The sequence below is a fragment of the Phycodurus eques genome, chromosome 18, assembly GCF_024500275.1.
Source record: "Phycodurus eques isolate BA_2022a chromosome 18, UOR_Pequ_1.1, whole genome shotgun sequence".
NCBI lineage: Eukaryota > Metazoa > Chordata > Actinopteri > Syngnathiformes > Syngnathidae > Phycodurus > Phycodurus eques.
This window is the reverse complement of record NC_084542.1, coordinates 13194405-13219289: the sequence shown is the minus strand read 5'-3', so window position 1 is coordinate 13219289 and position 24885 is coordinate 13194405. Positions and strand designations below refer to the sequence as shown.

General features: G+C 41.0%; 1 protein-coding gene across 1 annotated transcript in view; it reads left to right on the top strand.

The window, feature by feature from the left end:
- LOC133417081 (MAM domain-containing glycosylphosphatidylinositol anchor protein 2-like) overlaps window positions 1-24885 on the top strand; it is a 152195-nt gene that overhangs the window by 114160 nt on the left and 13150 nt on the right. Inside the window, exons 12-16 of the mRNA XM_061704566.1 lie at window positions 107-255; window positions 8641-8818; window positions 19127-19147; window positions 21937-22092; window positions 23990-24151. Coding sequence (XP_061560550.1) covers window positions 107-255; window positions 8641-8818; window positions 19127-19147; window positions 21937-22092; window positions 23990-24151 — 666 coding nt within the window. The remainder of the gene's footprint in view (window positions 1-106; window positions 256-8640; window positions 8819-19126; window positions 19148-21936; window positions 22093-23989; window positions 24152-24885) is intronic.

Sequence of the window (24885 nt, the reverse complement as noted above, 5' to 3'; positions counted from 1 at the left end):
ATTTAAAGACCCCACTCCCATCACCAAATATGCCCCCCCAGCCCCAGAATACGGGGTGAAGTATTGAATTCCTGTGTGTGTGTCTTTCTACCGTGTTAATGCACAGGCAAGGCCTACGCTCCCGAGTTCTACTACGACACCTACAGCCCTCTGTGGCAGAACCGGCCCAGGATCTACGACTTCAAGCTCCAGTGGACGCAGATGAACCCTAACGCCGTAGACCGCATCGTGGCTTACAGACTCGGCCTCAGACAGGTAGACTATTCTTCCTCACTTCCCATATACAAACCTTCAATGAGATGGGTTTTTATTGCTTCTGGAGCTTTCTAAACTTGAGATAATCTGATAATCTCAGATCCCAGGTTATTGGTCTGCCTTTTCCGCGGTTGTGTATGGGTGTATGAGTTGTTTTTTGCCACGGCGAGAAAAAAAAACTTGAGCTGGCTCGTCATATTCACCTTGACGCCGACGAATCTTTACACTTAATTCAGCCTCTCGCCGCCGTATTTGAGGGTGGGAGTGAGCCTCTGTGGGCGGGAGAGAATCACTAAGTAGCTGTCAGATGCAGTCAAGACTCCTGTGGCTTTTTTTTTTTTTCTTCAGGAATCGTTCCCAAAATCGTTTGAAGCGTAGTCAAAGAAGGAAGAGGCGGAGACCCGGCGGAAAAAGAATGAAAACTGCAGTCTGATGGATTGCTCGCTAAGACTTCCAGTTTTTGGGGGTCTTCCTCTTGCTTTAAATTCCGTATTGAGAAATCTAAACACGAGCAATGGATTGTGCCGTAGCTCTGGAATGCTGCAATTTTATGCTGCACAGTATCCACTTTAGCACTCCTTTTCCTTTGTGTTCTAGGTGTTCTAAAATACGAAATGACAAAAATTAACACAAATGCTAACACTAGCCTACTATGTTGCTGTGCCTTAGCGCTGCAGTATTATACTCAGCAATGTCCACTTTGCTGAAACGCTCCGTATTGTTCTTGTGCTTAGTCTCTGCTTGCGTAAAGCTACTGAATGACAACAGCATGCTAATGTTACCAGACCTTGTCGCTGTGCCTTAGTTCCGGAAGGCTACAGTATTATGCACCACCCTCTACACCTTCAGAGTCAGAAAACTTTACTAATATTACAGTTTCCTGCAGTGTTTTGTTTTCTCACTGCCCTCGGTCTCTGCTCGCATAAATGACAAAATGACAAAAATAAACGCACATACGAAAGTTAGCATATAATGTTGCTGTGCCTCAGCTCTGCAGTATTGTGCCCCACAGTCTCCACTTTGCTGCCGTGCTCCATTTTCCTGCTCCCCTCAGGCTACTGTGAGTGCAGTAGCTCTGGAACACTGTCATATTATGCACCGCAGTCTCCACTTTTTTTCTGCCCTGTTTTCTTGCTGTTCTCTCGTATTGAATTATGAAATGACAAAAATTAAAGACGATACCATTCCTCACTTTGTTTGAAGCTCATTCTGAGAAGGAAGAGGAGGAGGAGAAAGCTAACCGCAGTCTGATGGATGGGCCGCTTGCATTTTCCCCAATTTGGCAACTTTTCCTCTTCCTCACGCTTGGTATTTGTAGTTTTTCCTTGCTAGCTGATGCGGGAGGCGGCACGCCAGCTTCGGTTAAAGCCGTATGCCTGCCGGCCGGATTAATAATACAGATTTGCAGGTTACCACCAATGTGAGACGACATCCAAGAGCCAGTTCAGATAAAATACCTTCCGCGGCCAAAAAATAATGGAGAAAAAAAAAACGACGCGGTGTTGCATGTTTGCGGCAAACATTCCGAGTCCATGTTTGTGTCGTCACGCTTTTTGTTCCCCGTCAGCGCTCTCGCTCGGAAATTGCAAAGAAAATGATTTCACGCTTTCGCAAAGCCACTCACCACTGGTTTTGTCTGAGAAGTCGCCAGCCCCGACGCATCCGTAAGCCGGTCCCTCACAGCTGCTCACAGCCTTGTGCTAGCACGTGTGTTAATTCAGTAAATCTCATTAAAATTTCAATGTTTGTTTGTTTTTTGCACTCAAAGAGAACATCACTAGTCCATTTAGTTGTTTAGCTCAGAATTGGTGTTTGGGGCAAATGAATTCATTTCTACCTTATTCCCTTTGTATGTCAGGAGAGTACACGGTGTGGCCATTATTTGCCTCTGCTAGGCAAAACACCCTCCTCCTCTGCCCTGAGATAGGAGATTCCTTGCTGTGTGCAAACCTTTTATGCATCAATTTAACAAAACAAACCAGTTTTTTTTTATGGATTTTATGGATACTGAGCAAGGATTTAATCTCGATGTTGTTTTTAAACTAATAATTGTGTCTTCGTGCTGACGGACACTGTTGTTGAGCCAAAATACCAAAGACACCAAAGACATCGAAATAGTGCTACTGCCTACCAGGTACTACGAGTACAACGACTACTTGGTTTGGAGTAACACAAATTTTAGTACCTGTTTTGCATGTAAACCACAGCAGATTTGTCATTCAAACATTTGAGAATACACTGCTCGAAATCACAAAAATAAACACACAAGCTAGGGTTAGCTAAGCATATTGTTGTGCCTTAGCGCTGCAAATGTATACTCCACATTCTCCGCTTTGATTCAATGCTCCGTTTTGCTGCCTTCAGTGGCCTCTTGCGTTACATTACAAAACGACAAAGATAAACACACATGCTAATGTCAGCTTACCCTATTGGTGTGCCCTAGCCCTTGAATGCTTTAGTATTAAGCGCCACAGTCTCCTCTTAGCTGCAGTGCTGTTTTCTTAATGCCCTCAGTCTTTGCTCCCTGAAAATACAAATAATAATAATAATAATGACAAAAACATGCTGATTTGATCAAATCCTGTAGTTGTGGAACGCTCTAGTATTATGCTCCACAATTTCCGCTTCACTGCAACACTCCGTTTTCTTGGGGCTTAATGCATGAAATACGAAAAATGACAACAACCTGCTAACATTGGACGTCGTCACGATGGTCGAGGTAGCTAAGGTGATAGCTCATCTCTGTAGCGGTTTCCTTTTAAATGTTCAACCCATTTTCTTCAAACTTAAAATGTTTTCATATCAAAGCTTTTGAATCACATTTGATCCTGATAAATGAGGTCAAAGTTTACGGATAGCTTTGCGAGTACATAACAGCGCTGCAGGACAATATGCTCCACAACACATTGATGACAGCACTTTCGACCACCGGCTCTCACAAAACTATCATTTTCTTGGCAAATTTGTAGCTAGAGAGTTGTACGTTTTTTTTTTCCTCCTCCTCTTGTAATAGATTGTTTGTTATGTCTTCTGTGGCCTTAGGAGAGAGACGCTGAGAAACAGTTTGGCTCAAGGCGGAAATGGAAGTCTGAAAGGCAAGCTCGGGAATAAATCACAAACACATACTGTATCAAGACACCTCTCAAACATTTGACGCCTGCTCCTGTTCTAAAAATCTTCCCGGGAGCCAAAAATTCTTCCTACAAACAAACCTGGCAGGATCAGGCCACATCATTTGTCCCAAACTGATCTGTCAGCTCTATTTGTATACGTCGATCAATACCAGCAACACTAATTGCATGCCGGCAATCTACAGTAAACCAGTGGCTGCTCTATCATTACAATGCTTGCGTTTTCCCGCCGCCACATATTACTGCCATCAATCCTGCCGGTTTCCGCCATTAAAAAAGAAAGAAAAAAGTCTCATGCAGCCCAGCCACAATCGGATGATGTTAAATCAATAGGGCACGCTGCCAGGGAAAAATCGTCCAGAATAAACGTGAATAGGATATGAACGGAAGCCTTAATTGAGTGCGGGTGCCATGAATTTAGTGATCATTAATACATCTAAACAAAGGTGCGAAATCCATAAACCAATACATATAAAATGCGAAAGAAAAAAAACTTGTGTTTTTTACGTAATCACCTGTTATGGTATTACGACTATTTGATTCAAAGGGTGTTTGAAACTTAAATCCATCATTCTGGAAGCCAACAGTACTTCGCTGACCCGCAAGAACAATGAATAATATTTATTTGAAAAAGCAATAAAAGGTCATGAATAAAATAAAAGCTAGTAGTAGCTGTTGGACACATCACTCTCATCTCGGGTGCTGTCATACAATTCCAGCTGTGTTCATTTAATGAACTGGGAAGTGCTGAAGCCATGTTGAACAAAGAATAGTAGATTATACGCTTTGGACAATATTCAAGAAAGTCGCAAGAACAAACAAAGCAAGTACAAGCTGCGTATGGGATCACTGCGTAACAGCTTGATCAGTAATATTTGTATGGTTTGACTGGGCTTTGCGCTGCATAGTGGAAGAGCGTTTTCACATCTGCCTCACAGTTTTGAGGTTTGTGATTGGAATCTTGCCTTCAGCCTTCTTGTGTGAAGTTTGCATGTTCTCCCCGTGCTTGCGTGGACCCTAAATTGTTCATAGGTGTGAATGCGCCCTGTGATTGGCTGGTTACTATAGTCCACGGTGTACCCAGCCCCTCACCAAACGTTTTCTGCCTTTTTGGAATGGGGGCCTGAAGTTGACCCACAAATTTGTCAGCTTCTGAGTTACTGACAGAGGCAAGACCGACCGTGGCTTTGGGAAAGGGTATAGTGCGATGTTTTCCCAGCGAGACGAACTCAGAGCAGCCTGCGATCTCTTAGCCGCTCTGACTATCAACAAACCGTCGAAATGGTATCATGAATCCAAGCGGCACGGAATGAGCATCTTCGCTAGAAAATCTGCGCCTGTCCTCAGGGACTGCGTGAGGCTGGAGAACGTCCCCAGGGAGCCACTGCTACTTCACAACAAAAAGGAATCTGTTGAGGTTGGTTGAGGCATCTGATAAAGGCAGAAAAGCAGAGCTCAACTGGCCTCGGCTTCCCCTGAGAGTAGCTGGAATGCAGAAAAAAAAAAGGACGCTGGGGTCACCTCACTCATGTCTGCCGGTGAACCATTCCGCGATAAATGGCCCAGAGATGTTTTGCTTGGCAAGCCAGTATTCCGACGGTTTGGCTTGGTTTTTGTTTGTAACTGTTGTAATTTGCCAGTGAGATCAACATGGAAGAGGAACACGATGATGGTTATAGAGTGCTAAAATACTGACATCATCAGAGTTAAGAGTGTTACACAATGTTTGAGTTACATTTTGTTGTACCCAAGTCACATTTGTTTTGTTGCCCAGCAACAAACTGTGTGAATTATGCAATAAAAACACAATTTGTTATTGCTTTGGATTCACTTCAAGATATATAAACTGCTGGAATTTGTGTTAGGACCCAGGTACTTTTTTTCACGTTGGAGTGATGCCATGTCAAACGAAATGAAGTTACGACAAAAATCACACTGCTAGCCAAAGGCTGAGCTGCACTGCGTTTGTTTATGGAATAGATATGTGGCTCGAGCTTGAGGCAGTTACACTTCATCTCCCTTTTTTTGGGGGGGTTTTGTTATTTTTCCCTTAACCTGTTCAGCTGCAAGGCCATGCAGAATGGTGGATCTGTATACCTTTTGTGCTGGAACAGTTTTCCTGTGCAACAGGGGAGTTTGAAATACTCCCTCTGCTTATTTTCTAATTATTCTGACGTTTATTAAAAATGCAGCCGGACAGCAAAGGCTTTTAGGGGACAGACAGGAGTTTTAGGGGTACGAACCCCACCAGAAGAATAGCTGGTCTCCATCTTTGATCACAAGTAACGTTACAACAGTCAAATCGCGTTCTTCTTTGTGGATCCCTTAACGAATATGTTCAGTGTGGGTACTGAAAAATCACAATACGAATACATGTACCATTATACTCCTACCATCAATTCATAGATTATTATTACAGTGGAGTTCCATTCCTGTGGTGGCAATGTAACCCGCTGTTTGGAACGCCACGTAGTACATCACTAACCTATGCTAACAAAGTAGTGAAGTCATAATTCCACTGTTGAATTCACACCTGTATAGGATATTCCTGAACTCAACACTCGGGAGAAAAATAATTGTTAAAATCATTTTAGTAGCATTCCATGCTGAGCTTCAAACCCCGGACCACAGAACTGTGAGTCAGACGCGCGAACTACTAGTCCAATGCGCTGGTATTTACATTTTCTTATATTAATGTCCAGTTAAAAAGCTTGGATATGGTTACTTTCATTAAATGTCAGGACGTTTTATCTGTTTTAACTTGGCGTACACAACAAGTGCGAGTTCTGTAATTCCCGGTGTCTATTTACTCTCAAAACTAGCTGTAATGAAAAGCTTACAATAGCGTAGTATTCTCCAGACTCTAAGTAATTACTTCATTCACAGTGTTCTCCCACACACACTCGCCGCTATTTCATTGGATTTGCTGCCGGGATTGAGAAGGGCATGCACGTATCGCTTCCATTTGGGATGCAGGAGTCGTCTCTCGTCTTTGTGCAGCGCTGCCTGCCCAGTTAAAATGATTCTCAAGGATAAAACGTACCTCGCTACCTCACGTAGCCCCCGCGGCCACTGCTACAGCAAACCATTGTTTGTGCTTCTGTGAACCTCAAAGGAGAAGCCGCAGCTTAGCCATCAGATGTACAGAATTCCATCAATTAGCTGTCCTTAAAGGTAGGGACTGTAGCCTTACCTTTGGAGGAAAGGGGGGTGCAATCAGGCTGATATGACTACATCCTTGGTGATTGGCTGAAAGCCGACTCTGAATCCAAAGGCTCGCAAGCTACTTTGAAAGCAAATGTGCAGCGTGCTGTCAACAGCTCACAGAGAAAATTGTTTTAGTTGTGTAGCATTTAATTTTGGCGCTTCCCTCCAAATGCATAGAGACGAGGTTAATTGGCAGATGAGAGGGAACATCCTGCCTAGGATTTTGAAAGGGATGCATATTTGCTCGGCTTAAATGTAAATACGGCAGGGAAAAATGTCCTTTGTAATGTTCATCCAATAAAGATGAATGCAAATACCACTCTACAGCCTTAATCTCACTTTACATTCTAAGTTGTGAAAAATGGGATATTAAAAGCACAATTTGGAGAGCTGAACGAGCTTCTCGTTTCATAGTAATTCAAATCGGTAGGAGTCAGCGAATTAGCAGGAAGCTGGTGTCTAACAAATTTGAAGTTTAGGCTATGCATGTTTCAAGCCTTCATTCTACATTCAGGAGCTACTGTACATCTAAAATAAATTATTCATATTGCATACAAAATAAAATGCAGGAGGATTGGGACACTTCCTTGCAGGACTCCACGTGTCATCATTTTCCTTTTTTTGGTCATTTTTTTACAAAAACTGATGAGACCTCGCAATTCAAATTGCTGAATACAGTTCATTTATCCTTCCATTTGATATACCTGTTCAGGACCAACATGTGCTAGAGGCTATCCCAGCTCACTACACCTTGGACTGGTTGCCAGTCAATCACAAGGCACATATAGCGAGAGACAAACCATACACACTCAACATTCACACCGTCACTGAGTGGGAATTGAACCCAGGCTGCCTCCACAGAAGTCAAGCGAGTGAGCGTTATACAGTGACTCACTTCAGGATACTGAATGCATGTCACATATCTGCTGTATGTCTAATCAAAATAACTAATTTGTATTTAAAATACAGTGGGGGGAGTTATTATTTGGTCTCCTGATGAATTTATGTTTGGTCACTTACAAAGAAAAGCCTCGATTTTAATTATAATAATAGACAGAATATCAATATTTGACACATCTCAGCCACATGTGCTACAGAGCTGTTCTCAATCAACCAAAGGCCAGTGCTCCAGATCTCAACTTATATGTATATATTTAATTTAGGCATCAATATTTCACCTTCCAATCACCATGTATAACTTTTATATTTAATGTTGTTGTTTTTTTACGCATTTCGTTTCATATTCTATCTAATACCATAGTGTTTCCCAACCGCTGTGCTGTGACACATCATCATCAGGTATGCTGCAGGAAATTACCCAATTTCACTTAATTGGTCCCAAAATGACTGTTTATCTATAATAATTAGTATTTTTTATTGCATCTTGTATGTCATCTTTGTGTTCACAACTAAATATGCCCAGATTTCGTAAAGTAAATGTGTGAGTATATTTAGACAAGATCATTATTTCAGTACATGCATCCATCCATCCATTTTCTGAGCCGCTTCTCCTCACTAGGGTCGCGGGCGTGCTGGAGCCTATCCCAGCTATCATCGGGCAGGAGGCGGGGTACACCCTGAACTGGTTGCCAGCCAATCGCAGGGCACATTCAAACAAACAACCATTTGCACTCACAGTCATGCCTACAGGCAATTTAGAGTCTCCAATTTATGCATGTTTTTGGGATGTGGGAGGAAACCGGAGTGCCCGGAGAAAACCCACGCAGGCACGGGGAGAACATGCAAACTCCACACAGGCGGGACCGGGGATTGAACCCGGGTCCTCAGAACTGTGAGGCTGACGCTCTGACCTGTCGGCCACCGTGCCGCCTCAGTACATACAATACATACTTTTTGTGGCATTTTTGTTTGGTGGTGTGCTGTGAAAGTTTTCTAATGTAAAATATATGCCTTGGGTCAATAAAGGTCTTTGTAAGTGATATTACCCCACTGTAAAACAAAATACATGGGGTTTGGAACACTTCCCTGCGGGACTCCACATTTATTTATTTTTTCATTTTCGCCATTTTGCTTGTCATCGCCACAGATGGGACAACAGCGATGGTGGGAGCAGGAGATTCCCATGGATGGGCCGATCAACAAAGGAGAGCTCATGACCCACAACCTGACCGAGCTCATCAAGCCAGAGTCCTATGAAGTGCGTCTTACCCCCATCACTCGTTTCGGCGAGGGCGACTCCACCGTTCGGATTGTCACCTACAGCGGTAAGTACTGTCCTGTTTAATCAACGGACTTGCCCGCCTCGACTTGGGACTTGACTCGGGATTTAAGGGCAAAGACTTGAGACTTTACTTGTGACTTGCAAAGCAATGACTTGGTCCCACCTCTGCCAAATATAGCTCTACTGTAATGAGAATCGATGTTAAAGACTAATAGACTAATATCATCTTAAATACTACATAAGGAAGTCTTTTACAACACGCGCTACATTTTAAACCCCCACTTCAGTCACCAAATTAGTTAATTTTTTAGCCACTGCTTGAGGAAATACGGTAATCAGGGTTGGAAGAATCAAACCGCTGCTCCTGTTACCCTTTAGCAAAGTCACTAACACGGCGTTAGATGAGATCAGTTTTCCCGACATATTATTCAGTGAATCATCAAAAGTTCACCCTGGCATGAGGCATCGGCGCGCTCATGACATCAAGGATGCGCCAGATTATGTATGATATGCAAGAGAGGGCCGGGAAAAAGTGAACTCATTAAAATAATTAGAATTGCATCCAACACCGTCAGTCATCGGGAGACAGCTGGAAATCAGCTTGCTTTGCTCCTTTGCCCGTATGAGCCAAATGAATGTTGATCAAGCGACTCATCGGCTCCTTCCACTGTGACCTTTATTGCCTGAGTCAGGTCTGCCTTCTTTGCACGAGAGCTCGGAAGCACTTGAAACACACTGCATGAGTCAAACGTTTAGCTCGGGTCATAGGAGCAAACAGACTCAAGTGACTTAAGTTCCCCGTCACTCAACTTTAAATGACATTTTTGGGAGGTTCTGTGGTGAACTGGAACCTAAATTTAGTAAGATTTGGGGCAAAAGGTTTGTTCGTCTTCCCACGTCATGTTTTTTGAAGTACTTTCTTATGTGTTTAATGAATCTGTATATTATACGACTGAAATTAAACTTTTCTACCATATTCAGATGTATTGAGATGCGCCTGTACATACTGTAGCTGTGGATAAGTTGGTAGAAAGGCTAGTAGTTAGCCACCTAGCATTGTGACGTAAGGTTGCGAGTCAACCCAATCCATGTAATTCCATTCAACTAGCACTCGCAAAGTTTAAGCACTCGCGCACATAGCCACTCACTTCCTGGTTTTCCACCAATCACCAGCCACGGTACGTTCAGGGACCTCCGTGATTTACATTTCTCCGAGAGCGGCCTACTTGCTCATCTGGTAACTCACTATTTGACGAGTCATCATAAAACATCGATGATACCTACAGAGCAAATTCTGTTGTTGTTGTTTTTCATTACCAACCACAGAATAGCCTTTGGACAGCCGACGTACGTAATAAAATTTGGTTTGAATTCTGATCTGCCCATGAGCCAACCACCATGTTGTACTTTGTTCCACCTGCGGGTATAAACAGGGGCAAGGACTCTTTAACATCCCTACACAGAATCAAAGCTTGCAAACAGAAGCTGGACATCTAGGACGACAGTCTGGGCTGGAGATCCAGAAGGGCCTGTGAACAGATGCTTAGGTGCTCGTGTTGCAAATTTTGCCGAAAGAAAGTTGACAGAAATACTGTCCACTTGAAATACTGATACTGGGCAATTTCCTGTGGTGTAGGCTGTGTTAAGAGTAAATTTTCAGCCCCAATCTGCTCGCAAAACATTCTGAACCGACAATCGTAAATGTTAAACCTGTTGAATTTTTATAATCGCAAAACTGAAGCGAATCCCATTGCCAAATCTTTCAATTGACGATCGTAATGTGAAATGGAATGATAGCTAATTTGAACGCTCCCTGAAGTGTGTACGCGATTAAAGGAGCAACTGGTTATGTGGAGGATTTGTGTAACGTGTCTCCCAAGCCATTTGCCACAATAAAAATGATACTGTGGTTTTTCAGCATAGTGCATTTACCAGATAAGTCTTGGTACGACGAGACACTATTATGTGTGAAGTGTGCTGTTTTGGTTATCTCGAGTGCACCACAGACGTTGGGTGAGACGGAGCACACATACCGAAGTTTGTTGAAAATCTGTACGTGTGTACCCCGCTTTCCGAGTCGTCGTCGTTGGCAGAACTGAACAAGATTGTACGCAATCAAAGAAGAATGAAGACAATTGAGGCTAATTAGGATGGAGCAGAATGTGAGGTAGCCCGGATAGGAAGAAACAAAGATTTCTTTTTTTATTTATAAAGGGAAGAAGAGGATGAAGAAGAAGAAGAAGGAGGAGGAGGAGCCTTCCCCTCATGTGCGAATCTCCTGCCTGACGAGAGACCGGACTAATTATCACTCAAGGGCTGCTTCTGCTCTCCCACGCACGGTGTAGCGTCACGGGCTAATGTAGATCTGAAATGAATGCACCCTGCTCGCTCAACTCCCCTCGCAAGACGTGCTGACTGACACAGAGAAAACGGTCCGGGATCTTCTGCATATTGACACTCTCGTTAACACATTTTTTATTTTTATTATCGTCACTACTTTAAGGAAAACCACAGCTGTAGTTAAAGGAGGTGTTTGTATTCTGTTGGAAAAGCCCGGGTTAATGTGATCCCCGTATCTATGATACATGCATGCCGTCTTTAAAGGCCGCCATTAAATATACATTGAGGTTTCCTTTTTTAGAATTCACTTTGCAGAAAAGGAACTAATATTTACATTTGGTAGATTCGCAAAAAGATCTCTGAGCAATGCGGTGCAGTTTTGAACCACTGCAGCCAATAAAAACATTGAGATAAATCTGACTATACATACAGTACACCCAAAAACAAACTCCACAGAGAGCTTTTCAATAGCAATAGCCCCTGAACTCAAATTAATATGTTGTAATGAGAAAATTGTGGGCCTATTTTGCATTCTACAAGGCTATTTACCTTTTTTTTCAGTAATAGAAGAATTATATAATCTTTAAGCAACATTTTATCAAGAATAGAGGTGCCTAGTACGTGCATGGATTTAACTACTGAAGGTCATTGTGTGAAGGGCAGTGTCTATGAACTGCAATAGTTACACTTTGTTTCTAAAAGTGGGTGGGCGGGGGGCTATTTATTTGTCTTTGCACAGCCGCTATTTGAGGAAATTCTGTATTCAGGTCAAATCCCAAGTTCTTCAATGAGCTGACGGTTCAATTTCTGAGGGTCTACTCTGTGCGTCCAACACAATGAAATCAAATATGTGAGTTCAGTAGAAAGGCCAGATTGTTCGTATGTTAGCTAGCACACACGCGCAAAGAAAACCTTCTTATTAGGAGTGAAATGGTATGCCAAGAATCATAGTTTGGTATGTATTTTGGTTTGAACGTCACAGTTCGGTTCATTGGGTACAAAAAACACATGAAATGGCATCTAAATCTAATCATTAATTTTCTATAATGGATCGCAAGAGAGTTGGAACCTATCCCAGCTGACTTGTGTGTTAGACCCAGGACTAGTAGCCAACCATTCCCAAGGCAAACAACCATTCACATCCTTGGAAAATGTCGAGTCTTCAACGCTAATATGCACGTTTTGGCAGTTTGGGAGGAAGCGTGTACCCGGAGAAAACCAACGGAAACACCGAGAGAACTTGCAAACGCCACACAGGAAGTCTGGAGCTGAGATTCGAACACTCGAGCTCCAAATTGTGAGGCGAATGTGCTAACAACTGGTACACCATGCCACGCATATATGAATATATATTCCATATTTTCGTGCTGCTGCTCTCAACTGATTTTCTTATGCTGTTGGGTTTTTTTTTTTTAGCTCCTTCCAGCTTCACAAAATGTCGTGTGTGTTTATTTCCGGAAAGGTTATCACCTAATGACCATAACTCCATGGTATACAAGATTTTGGAGGGTTGTGTCGATTCTTTTAGTAAACGTCACAGTGAAGTTTTAGTACCGTGACTCTTAGACTTCAAATAGGTCATTAAGGCTTTTTTTTTTTTGAGCTGGCAAGAAAGGGAAAGTAGTTACGGCGTCCCCAGCTGGAGCGTTGATGGATGGCTGTGTCAACCGCCGCACAATGACTAACTCAGCACCTGCTCAGACTACATCCTGGAAGGAGGAGTGCGTATTTAAGCCGTTTGTTTACACTGGGACGGCTGCAGCGCAACGCTATGCAGCAATGCATATTGCTCATATCCTCAAGATAAGAAATACTGCAAAGAAATGTATGCCTCTAACGTCGCAAATCATCTTACCATGTGAGAACTCCTCTGGCAACAGTCTGGATCTGCACGTGTTTTGTCTCCTGTCGCTTTTTGGTGCTTTTTTTTTTTTTTTTTTTTTTTACACAAGAAATGAAGATGAGTGGACTCGTGTTGAAAACAAGAAGAATCCAGCGTCACTATACGGATTATCAAACATACATAGACTGTTTTATTGTATTTATGTGTTAGGAATAGCCAGGGACAGACTTACCATTCGATAAACAGGAGCCCTGGATTTCCAGGGGCCCTAGACGCCTCATAAAAACTAATTAATAAGGTTTTCTTCGATTCAATCATTTTCTAATGCTCCCCCCTCACTTCTCATGCAATGGACTGTTCCATCTTTTTACTACACATGTGCAGACTTGATTCAGAAAGATTATAGCAAAGCTGTTGTGAAGAAAGTGAAGTGTTGTTACACCAGTAGAGTGGAGAAGGCACAAAGTGAGGAAAATTTATGAAAAAATTAAAACTAACAGTTTTCCTAAAAATACCTAAGTTTTCAACCTTCACGATGACATCGAATGCGCATAACTGACAAAAACAACAGCTCGATGCTTTTGACAGTGGCAGTAGCACTGCTGTCAGTATCAACCAATGACTATGCAGTTTAAATGAAGTGGAGAGTGGTATTGTCAAGAATACTTACTGAGTATTAAAGCGGTCGAAATGGTAAACTGTATTAAATGTTGAAAAATCCATCCATCCATTTTCAACACCGCTTATCCTGGTTAGGGTCGCGGGACACTGGATCCTATCCCAGCCTGAACCCTGAACTGGTCGCCAGTCAGCCGCAGGGCACATATAGACACGGACAACCATTCGCACTCACATTCACACCGGCACTGAGTGGGAACTGAACCCACGCTGCCTGCACCAAAGTCAGGCGAGTGTACCATGTTGAACAATGTTCCTATTAATTAAAGTAAAAGCATTGAGATGATCAAAATAATCACCAAGGAGTTTAATGACTTTATCATAAAAGACCTTGTGTTGAGGTGAACATAAAAGGTTTTTGTCAGTACAGTATACAGCTGTGGAGGACCCCATAACTGGGTTTGCCTTGGGCGCACAAATGACTGAATAGGCCCCTGCTAATAGCAGTAGTTAACTCGTTTTTACAATTGTCCGCCAATTAAAAGTGTCAATAATTTGATTTGTCACATTTTACCTTCACCATTAAAGTTAGAACAGATATACTAATAGCAAAAACATTTGATTTGTCGCATTTCGTCTTTTGTCATCATTCTTTAGTAAATTGTTAAATATACTGAAGTGATGAGGACAAAATGCAGTAGTATGTGAGCCCTTCTTTTTATACCTCATGACAATTAAGATTGTCAAATAAATTGTCGCATTTTGCTTTCATTTTCCATCATTAGAGTTAAGATTGACCACTTTGCTTTTACTTTTAACAATGTTTGACTTCTTCCTACACTCGTTTGACTTGGAACATTTAAAATGCTTCTTAATGACCTGTACAGCTAATAAAAGGTTCGTGTCAGCGAAGGACATCAATCCTTTTTCCGTTTGAAATGATTATTTCCCGTCGTGTCAACGATCCCGCGATCATAAAACACTGGTAAAGGCATATTAATTACACACAGTCACCAACCAATCATCAGAAATGATTTTTTTTTTGTTAAGGTCAGTGCAATGATTCATTTTCAGCGGGCAAACACTTGAGCGCACACAGCAGTAAATTAAACACACACACACACAAAACACCCCCACACACCTCCTGTGTCCTGCTGATTCAATGCTGAACACCATGCAGCACTGTGTTACGTCTTTATGAGTGGACGTGTGCATTCTTTGGATGAGTTTATTATCAGAAAGTGTGTTCAGTCACTGTTTAATGGAGTCGCATTGAAAGATGATTGTTAAAAATGTTTTCTAACAAGCTTTTCCATGGAGTGCTAGCTCTTTATCAGCAAAAAAAAAAAACAGATTCAATATGTTAAAAGCACATTGGATGACCATTGTGTGCTCAGACTGTATGAATTATTGTCTGAATTTTGTTCTGGGGTAATTTATCTGGCCCAAAATAAGGTTTTAGTTCTTTGGAAAGGTCCACAAACATTTGGGTTCGGGTCTCAAGAACGGATCTGAGTAAAACCTTTGAGTCCAAGGAAGTACAAGTCCCAAGAACTTGAAACTCCTGGAAGTGTGGTTTCATTCACTTACATTCATTATTAAAAGAAAATAATAAAGAAAAAAAATACTCAAAGTACAGATGCCTGAAAAATCTACTTAAGTACAGTAATGAAGTACAGAAATGCTTTGAGATATGCGTGACCTGACTTATGAGTTTTTCTAGATGCGAGCTGTTGTTCGGACAATTATTTTTTTTTGCTTTGATTTGCTAACAGAAATTAGAGATACGAGTGCTGTATGGGCACTTAACTCCCTTCACAACAAGCAGCAGAAAGCGGCAAATAGTGAAAATTTGTTTTTTTTAAAAAAGGCTTTGAGATGAATTTTGTCAAACTAACCATATAACAAATTTCAGGTTATATAACAATAAACACAGCCATGTATTTATTTACCCTCTGCGAAAAACAATATTATTGCAGTTACTGAGTCACAGTAGTTGTGAAAGTCTTTATTTGTCTGCACGACTGTATTATAGTGCCCCCAATGGCCAAGTAAGACACATCAAGTTGCAATGAATTTATCATGATGTGCAAACTATTTAATTCTTTACATTCTATTTAATTATGCTGTTACTATGTGGTTTCGTATATGTGGTTTTGTAAAGTACAACATTATAGAGTGCTATGAACTTATTAAAAACAATTACGAACATAATTTTTTGGGGGGCTGGAACAGATTAATGGCATTTCCATTCATTTCAATGGGGAAACATGATTTGTATTTGCACTTGTTTTTCCACCGCTGGTTCAGTCAAACGAGACGCTTTTTTGGCATCACTTTTTTTGTACTGTGTTGCCTCAGCGTACGAAAGCGCCGTGGAACGTTTGCGTTGGCGAGCATCTCCATTTCATCATCAGTCATCGCGTGAGGCTCTTAGTCCTCCATTTTCAACAACGTATCGTGTGAAATACTTGCATCAACAGTCGCAGTGTATTCCAGCCCGTTTGTTTTCACTTATCCAATATAGTTCCCCGCGTTAAATTGCAAGTTAAATCCTATTTGTGGGTGTGTGAGTGTGTGCAAAGTAGCAGCAAAGGTAGCCTCTGGGCTCCCTCGGCTTGATTTCCTCAGTGGAAGAAGACTCATTGCTTGAGCAGACAAATTCATGCGACCATACCAAATAGCGAGCGAGCTGCAGGTAGCAACAACATGAAGGAAGTAAATAATAAAAGGTGACAACAAAAATGATCTATGAGCGCTGTCGTGAAAGAGAGAAGGGAAAGAAGGCCCCAGGCTGCGAGTGGTCATTTAATTAATTAATTTCTTTTTTTTGCTGCACCAACCACCTCCTCACACAAATGCACACGCATACACTTGCTATGCTGCAGTGCTATTCATTCCGCACAGTCCACTGTGGTTTGGATTGGCAGCATAAAAGATTATTAAAGCGTTAATACACCGAGCACACACCCACAGTTGCGGCATAGACACGCTCACTGGACACTTCATTAGTTACAGTGCGCCTGCACAGTGAACAAAGTCGAGCCTTTCTCGCCTTGGGTGTGTTTTTCAAATGAATCAAACTTACAATGTTTTAAAAATTCAATGAATATGTATATAGTATGCAATCGTTTAAAAATAGATTCAGATTTCATTTCATACATCATTTTACAGATTACATTTTTGGATTAAAATACAAGAAATGTGTTGTTCAGTTGTTGTCCATACAATATGTTCAATTTAATCAGTCTGACCCTGAAGTCACATAGCATTTCTAACTATGTTTTTACATACATGTTTCTTTTACATTATTTTTTTTAAATGCAAAAAAAATGTGTTACTAAATTGTTGTCAATATTTTGCATTTATTTAAAATTCAGCCACCTGACTATTTTTAAACCTATTTTGTTTATGGTTTTAAAACAATTTATTTTTGAATAAATGAATACAACATTTTTATATTTGTATTTAAAATAATAAATGGGAATAAATGTTTTTGTTAAATTATTTATAATTAATTTTACATTTAACCCTGCATACATGTCGCAAAAAAAGTTTTTCCAAATGTATTTTATTTGAATTTAAAACAATAAAATACCCCCCCCCCCCCCCCAAAAAAAATTACAATAATAAAATATCCCCCCCAAAAAAATTTGATGTAAATGTCAACCAAATACGGCTATAGACCAAACTATGATAGGGACATCCCTACCGTTCATAAACAAAATAAGCCATTTGCTAACATATAAAGAACATCAATAACTCCTTTGTTTAAGGGAGGTAATAAACACCCACTTAGTTTGACATTTTATTACTGTAGTGTAGCATTAATATCCATTTTTGTACACAGTCTTAGATGCCGTTACATTGTGCAGGTGTACCTAATGTGTGGCCAATGGTTGTAAATTGTCAACTTCTTTGTGTTTTCCCCCAAAATATCCACGTTTCCATAAATCCATGCAACAATGAGCAGCCCGAAGCTCAGCACATCCACTCTGTGTGTCTACACACTAAGGGACAACTTTACCTTTGTCGGGATGATTTGTTATTACTGGCTTTAATTGTTTGGATTATAATCATTGCCCACCCCTCCCTCCTTTCCCTTCATGACTGGGGAGCGTCCATAAATCATGCGGCTGCATAGTTTTGTGCTTGAGCTGCTGCATCACATCTATTCGGCCGGTCAGCCATCGATCATTGGAAAATGCTCATGAATCTTCCTGGCAGGTTAAATGCTGTTTACTCTGCTCGGAAAACACTTTATTATTATTATTTTTTTTAAAGTGCAGAAAAACTGGCTGGTTGCAGTAGCCTCCACCTTTGTGACGGTGCCTCTACAATGGCCAGCAATGTTGTTTACCGCGGAGTCGGAAACTAAGCAAGAACGAGTGAGGGATTTAATGTGATTAGCGGACGCGTTCATTTTGATGTTTTAGTGGCTGTATGAAATGGGCTTAGTGCTCCAAATGGGAGTCACCTTGTATAGGAGAATGGGCAATGCCACTAAAAGCATTTCTGAGAAAGAACAATCCTATTAAAGTGGTCAGACTGGCATACAATCATTTTTCCCATTGGAAATAACAATAGTACCTTGACTGATAAATGCCCCAACTTCCATGTTTTTCAAGTTAGGAGTCGTCACATGGTCGTCGTTTTGCTTTGTGCGGTGAGCCAAAATTGGAGGCACGAGCGGGTTTCAGATACTCCGCCGTACGTCGCGCTATGAGAGTGAAGTGGAAAAATGGAGCAGTTTGTGAATACTAGCTTCAAATGCATTGTACTTGCAGGAAGGAAGGGATTAAATACTGTGGAAATTATTTTATTTTAGTTTATGATTTTATTTCAATCAAAGTTTTGGCATTCATTTTTTCATTGTAAACATTGCGATAATAATTAAATAAGGTTTTGTATACAGTAAATTAAAGTAAATAAAATGCAATTGATTAATTGAATGAAATATAATACAATTAAATTAGTTACATTTAATCAAATTAAAAGGCAACACCAAATTAAAAAAATAAAATAAATGAATAATCAAATTTAATACATGACAATAATTATGGTTTAAATTTGTTTTACTTTATTTAATTTACTTACTTAAAACATTTGTTTAGAATTCAATCTAAATTTACCTTTAAATTATTTAATTTTATGTAATGTATTTAATTTGCTGCGATTGGCTGGCAACCAGTTCTGGGCGTACCCCGCCTCCTGCCCGATGACAGCTGGGATAGGCTCCAGCACGCCCGCGACCCTAGTGAGGAGAAGCGGCTCAGAAAAGGGATGGATGGACATATTTAATTTGACTTCATTTAATTGTAGTAAACATTATTTTTTAATCATTTTGTTTATAATATTTTTAATGTTGCTTTATTTAATTGTATTCAATTTAACTTTCATTTTATTATATTTCATTCAACAAATTGTTTTATACTTCAATTGAATGGATACGAAAGGATGTTAAATAAGATTTGTAGTTTGCTTTGAGCTGCACAAGAGTGTCAATATATTAGAAACAGCTTTCCTAATTTTTGCTTTTCTCTTCCACAGCTCCCATCAACCCTCACCTAAGTAAGTGTGAAGCCTCGCACATGATCACTTGTGCAAAGTAATCATGCCCCTGAAACATTCTCCGCCAAGCGTATGTGACTGGAATCAATTATTTCACACAGTGATGGATGGCCGATGTAGACGGTGTCACGCAATTTGCATGTGCAAGTGTTTACTCCCACTAATGGCGTTCTTCATTGTTGCTCTCAACTTTACAAAATCACACACTTTGACTGATTGAGAGATTGGCGCTGCACCGTACTGCTGGGAATATTTACTCACGTTTATATGGGCCTTTTTTTTTTTTTTTTTTTAAATGATGGATGCACACAAGAAACAACAAACACGATATTCGCCGACATCATAATAGGAATCCCTGAAGTCGTCCCGGTGGATTCAATTCCCACTCGGTGACGGTGTGAATGCGAGTGTGAATGGTTGTCTCGCTCGATATGCTTCCTGTTTGACGTGACAGAGAAATCTGCCATCCTTGCATTGCATGCGCGCAACACTTCTAGCACTCCCGCGCAATTTCTTTTCATGCAGCGTTGTACAGGTGAGGCAAGGCGACCTCCGCGAAATATTTGGAACTTGGAACCACAAACTGTCACTCAGGTCAAAAGTTTTGAACATGAATAGATTTGTTGCTTTTAAAATATTTGGGGACCATTTCTTTGGCAATGTTCAGTGCAATTGTGCGATTCAGAGTTTTTTAGCAAATAAGGAAGGATATGTTCCCCCCCAAAAAAAAAAAAAAAAATTCCAAGAATTGGCAAATTTGCAAATACGCTCGGGAACAGTGCATATACTTTTTGTGACATTTTTGTTCGGTAGTGTACGATGAGATTTTAATAGGGTAAAATCTCGTTTACTCATTTTTTGTTTTCGAGAAACAAGAAAAAAAAGCAACAAATTCAACAAGGTAGAAGAGTCCAATTGCCACGATTCAGCCTTTGCGGATTAGCATGACCTGGACATGACATGACAATCTACACACACATAAAGAAAAAACATAATTTTTAGCATACACTGTATTTTTTTAATTGACATCGTGACGGTAAATTAAACATGAAATGGGCAATTACAGGTATGCTGTTAGGCTAACAATATGTGCCTGAGCTCAATAAAGGTTAGGAAACACTGCCAGAGAAAATATGAATGGATGATGTTACGTCACTCTCCAATCCAAAAAAAGGAAACATCACTTCTGGAGCGAGACCTTCATTTTGAAAATCGATGCGCCCACGAGCGGGTGAGAAAGGGTGAGAGTTTGCCGCGTCCTCCCGACCTGGAGCTCAGCCACTTTCAGCTTCCTCTTCCTCGGCGCACCCACGGAACGCACCTGACGAGCGGCTGCCCACGCCGCTTTGCTTAAGGTCGCGACTCAGCAAACGGCCGAGAGCTACGTTTTAATAAATCAATGAATATTTATCAGAACGAGCCGCCCAGCATGCTGAACGCTGTTGCTTTTGAGGAAACTGCCGGTTAGACGTTTACCTTTGTTTCTTTGTGCAGATTAAGCGGAGGTTCTGACTGCGCCCCTTCCTCGGTTGCGCCTCGTGGGCTACTTCTTCTACATACGCTTTCCATCAACTCTTGAGCATTTTCTCTTTGTTCCCCTACATGCGACTTGCATCTTCTCCACGGCTTCTAAGTTTATGTGAATGAAAAACATTAAGATATATAGTTGCAAGATAAAGTATGGGATTAGAAATGAAAACTGGTGCGTCTATTTTTAATAGGGCAGGACAGCTTTAACCAACACCTCCAATCTCGTAACATTTCCAGTAAGACTTGATTGCTTTGTTTTTTTTTCTTGGAGCTCAATATTGTTTATGATTCTGTAGTTTAACCACGATAAGCCCTTTGTGAGAACCCTCTGTGAGAAGTGCTGTATAAGTGTAAATGTACTTTTCCCTTCCCACCATTTTTCCTGTGTGATGTGCGCACACTCAAGGCTGACAATGAGGCGCTCTAAAGCGGACTTTTCGGATTGAAGTTGTATTTTCAGGCTGTAGGCATGTATAGCAGTTAGCTAACTACACATCACAATTCCCCCTGATAAACGTTGATGCCAACAAAAGCACTCAAGTTCTTATATAGTGGGGGAGGGGCAACTTCTGCCGTATGCAGAAGTGTGTCATCGTGCACCGTTTTGGCCCCCCCCAAAAAATCAGGAAAACTGAAATGGTGAAAAACAGGAACATTATATCTCCACAATTGAATACTACATAGTTCTCAGTTTTTGCATACATTTTCAGGATGTATCTTCAAACATGTACAATGTATTTAGAAACAGATCTTTGCATTTATATTACAGGGTCTTTAAAACTAAAATATGGGACTGTGATTAATGCCATACCCTTACACCCCTAATATTTGAACGTTTTAAACAAGAACTGTATTTACGTTAATCGAATCTGTGGCTGTGTGCTTTTTATGGCGTACATACACTCCATCATGATTTTTCTGCAGTCGTACACTCACACAGACACACATCGTGTACAAGCTAATGTGGCATATTTGTGGTGCAACAAAAAAAGCCGCAGCAGCAAATCCCTCCATTGTGAGCACTTCTTTGACAAGGAAACCCGCCACATGAGCTCGCCAATGTTGCAGTCAGCGGAAGTTCATGTCTTAATTTAGAAATCTGTTCGTTACATGGTGTGGCGTAATTAGGACTTTGCTGTTGTAGATCCCCCTGAGACACGCACACGAATACACACACACTGCCCGCAGGTCTCATGAATATACAGTTTCCACACACACACACGCACACACAGTGACTGTACGTTTATAACTCTGGCCAGGAGAGTTCCACTGCAGCTTCGAGGAGGAGCCCATCTGCATGTTCACCCAGGAGAAGAACGACGACTTTGATTGGACACGGCACAGCGCCGCCACGCGCGACACCAAGTACACGCCCAACACGGGGCCCAGTGGCGACCGCGCCGGCTCCAAGCAGGGTGAGTGCCACCGCTGCTACCCCAAGTGGCCGACTTTGTTCGGATTTTGAAACTACATTGAGATCAACTGTGTTTGAAATCATTCACTCCAAGGTCAATGTAACATAACAAACTGGCATACATTTAAAAAAAGCTAATCAGTCGAATACCTTAAAAAATACTATGTATCACAAGTATGCAATGAAACCCATCAGTAATGTATATAGTAATTAAAACATACACACATACTCACTCCATGCATAAATACATACATTTGCACCTGGCAAGATATAAAATGAGCAACATCGGACATGATTCATGTAAAGGCTTTTTTCAAACATGCCCCTAAAAGTGCCACTATTTCGGAAAAAAAACAAGAATACAAGTTTGAATTATTGAAAGTATGAGGCTGCATAATGGATGCCTCTACCAATTTGCTCGACGCAAAACAATCAAAACAGCTTGCATGCTTTCCTCGCTGTGGTTACCGTGGCTACCATGCCTGGTGTTTAGCATGCGGCGTGTTCATTATCAGGTATTCAATAGTCGAGATGAATAGAGGATCACCAGAATGGAGGATATGAGCTTATCTGTGATGGCAATTTTGAAACTCTGTGGAACTCCAGCAGCAGGAGCAGCAGCTGAAGCAGTAAATAATGCATCAGCCCTAATCACGTAATGGTCTCCAAATGTCCAGCATTTCATTACTGGGCCTTGTTCCTCTTTGAGAATAATTATCTGCGATTCGGCCCAGAGAGATATTCCATTAGCTTTTTGGCTGTTGGGGGGGGGGGGGGGGGGGGGCGCTGCTTGATAGCCTCAACTTGCCGTTGTATTTGTTGCCTGTGACCGATAACGGCAGCAAACTCTTAAGCCTTGCGAACAAAGGCTCTCGTTAAAGAAGAGAGAAGAGAAATATTTGTCTTGAAGAGTGTAGTTTACTGAATGTGAAGCAGCACTGAAGTAGGTTTATATAGTCACCATGGCAACCTTTCTCTTTTTTACAAGTCACTGAGGCATCCATGTCAAGGTCAAACAAGAAGTCATGGTGATTTATCAGAAAATCGGAAAGTGGAATGTAGCGGTGCAACGATTAATTGATTCATCCACTAATCAATTATCAAAGTAATCTAATGATTTTTGACAATCTATTTATTGTTTAGCGACATTGTTTATATTAAACTTCTGAATTTCAGCCTCTCAACAGTAAATATCAATAATTAATAAGAGAGCAGGCTGATTATCTTTATTTCATCAAAATAAGACATTTGCAAACATCCTTCCTATTGGAAAACAATTATCATGTTTTCCAATAGGAAGACAATTATCAACAATTATGTGTTACAGACAAAACCAGTAACTAAATCATAATTATTTTGTTTGTGCTTTTTCTGCACTGTCAATTCGGAATGATGTCCTGATTTTGAATAAAGGGGTGGAAGTTTTATAGGTTTTTTTTTTTTTTTTTTTTTTTTTATATAAACTGATTCATCATTTTTTTTCATTGTTAAAAATAAACAACAGAATATCCATCCATCCCTTTTCTGAGCCGCTTCTCCTCACTCGGGTCGCGGGCGTGCTGGAGCCTATCCCAGCTGTCGTCGGGCAGGAGGCGGGGTACAGCCTGAAATGGTTGCCAGCCAATCGCAGAACAAGAGAATAATCCATTTTTCAAATAATTGTTAGTTGCAGCCGTAGTTGAATGTTTTTAACAATCGATTCCTTTGATAGTAAATAGACACTAGAGTTGGGGGCTAAGTTTGGGTTGGGTTAGGAATTGTGAGTTAGAGTTAACAAGTTACAGTTCAGGTTTTGGGTTAGTGTTCAGCTTTTGGTGGCAATGTCTGGAATGTATGTGTTTTCCCCAAAAACAGAATTCTGGTCAAATTCCAAATGGTTTGTTTTTTGTTGCTTGAAGGGTTCTACATGTACATCGAAACGTCGAGGCCACGGAAGGAAGGGGATCAGGCGCGACTCGTCAGTCCGTTTTTCAACATCGCCCCGAAGAACCCCTACGGCATCGCCAACCCGCCGGCCTACTGCTTCGGCTTCTTCTACCACATGTATGGGAAACACATAGGTAAGATACATGCAGTAATCACATGGAATTTCATGAGTAGACTCACAACAAAAAAATCTTAAGAAGCCATGCCGGAAAAGACACATGGAGCAGGAACATTTTCGGTTTCGTGCAGCCAATTTAGGGTCATTTTGGCCATTTCCACGTGTCCTTCAAAAACAAACACGTCCTTGAGATTTTATCCTATTGCGACCAAATCCAAACCATGTATAGTAGACAGATGGGTGGTGCTTAATTGCAAGGGGAAAAAAATAGATTTTGTCATTCTGTGCCAAAAATTGGCTGGGTAGCTTCCCAATTAATTTGTTGTCATCAGAGCCTGAAGCCAGTTTCACGTAATTACGAGATTTGGTGGGCATGTCTAGTAGATCTATATATATATATATATATGTATGTATATTTAGAGAGAGAGAGAGAGATCTAATCTAGTAGACCCATCAAAATAGTCTCAAGAAGCCACGCCCAAAAAGACACAAGAAGTCTGACATTTTTGTTTTAAACGGCCATTTTTGGGTCCTTCGACCCCTACAGATTTTGTCCGATGCCACAAAAATTGCTTCTCAACTGCATTTTCCTACAGTAGCTAAGTCACGAGCATTTTTTATAGACGTTCACAACAATTTAAAAAAACGCTTGGTTAAAAAAAAACAGCCTTTGAAAACATGTACTGTAAGTACACCACCACAACCAAAAAATGCAAGTAATGGAGGCCCCCCAAAATGCTTATAATCGCC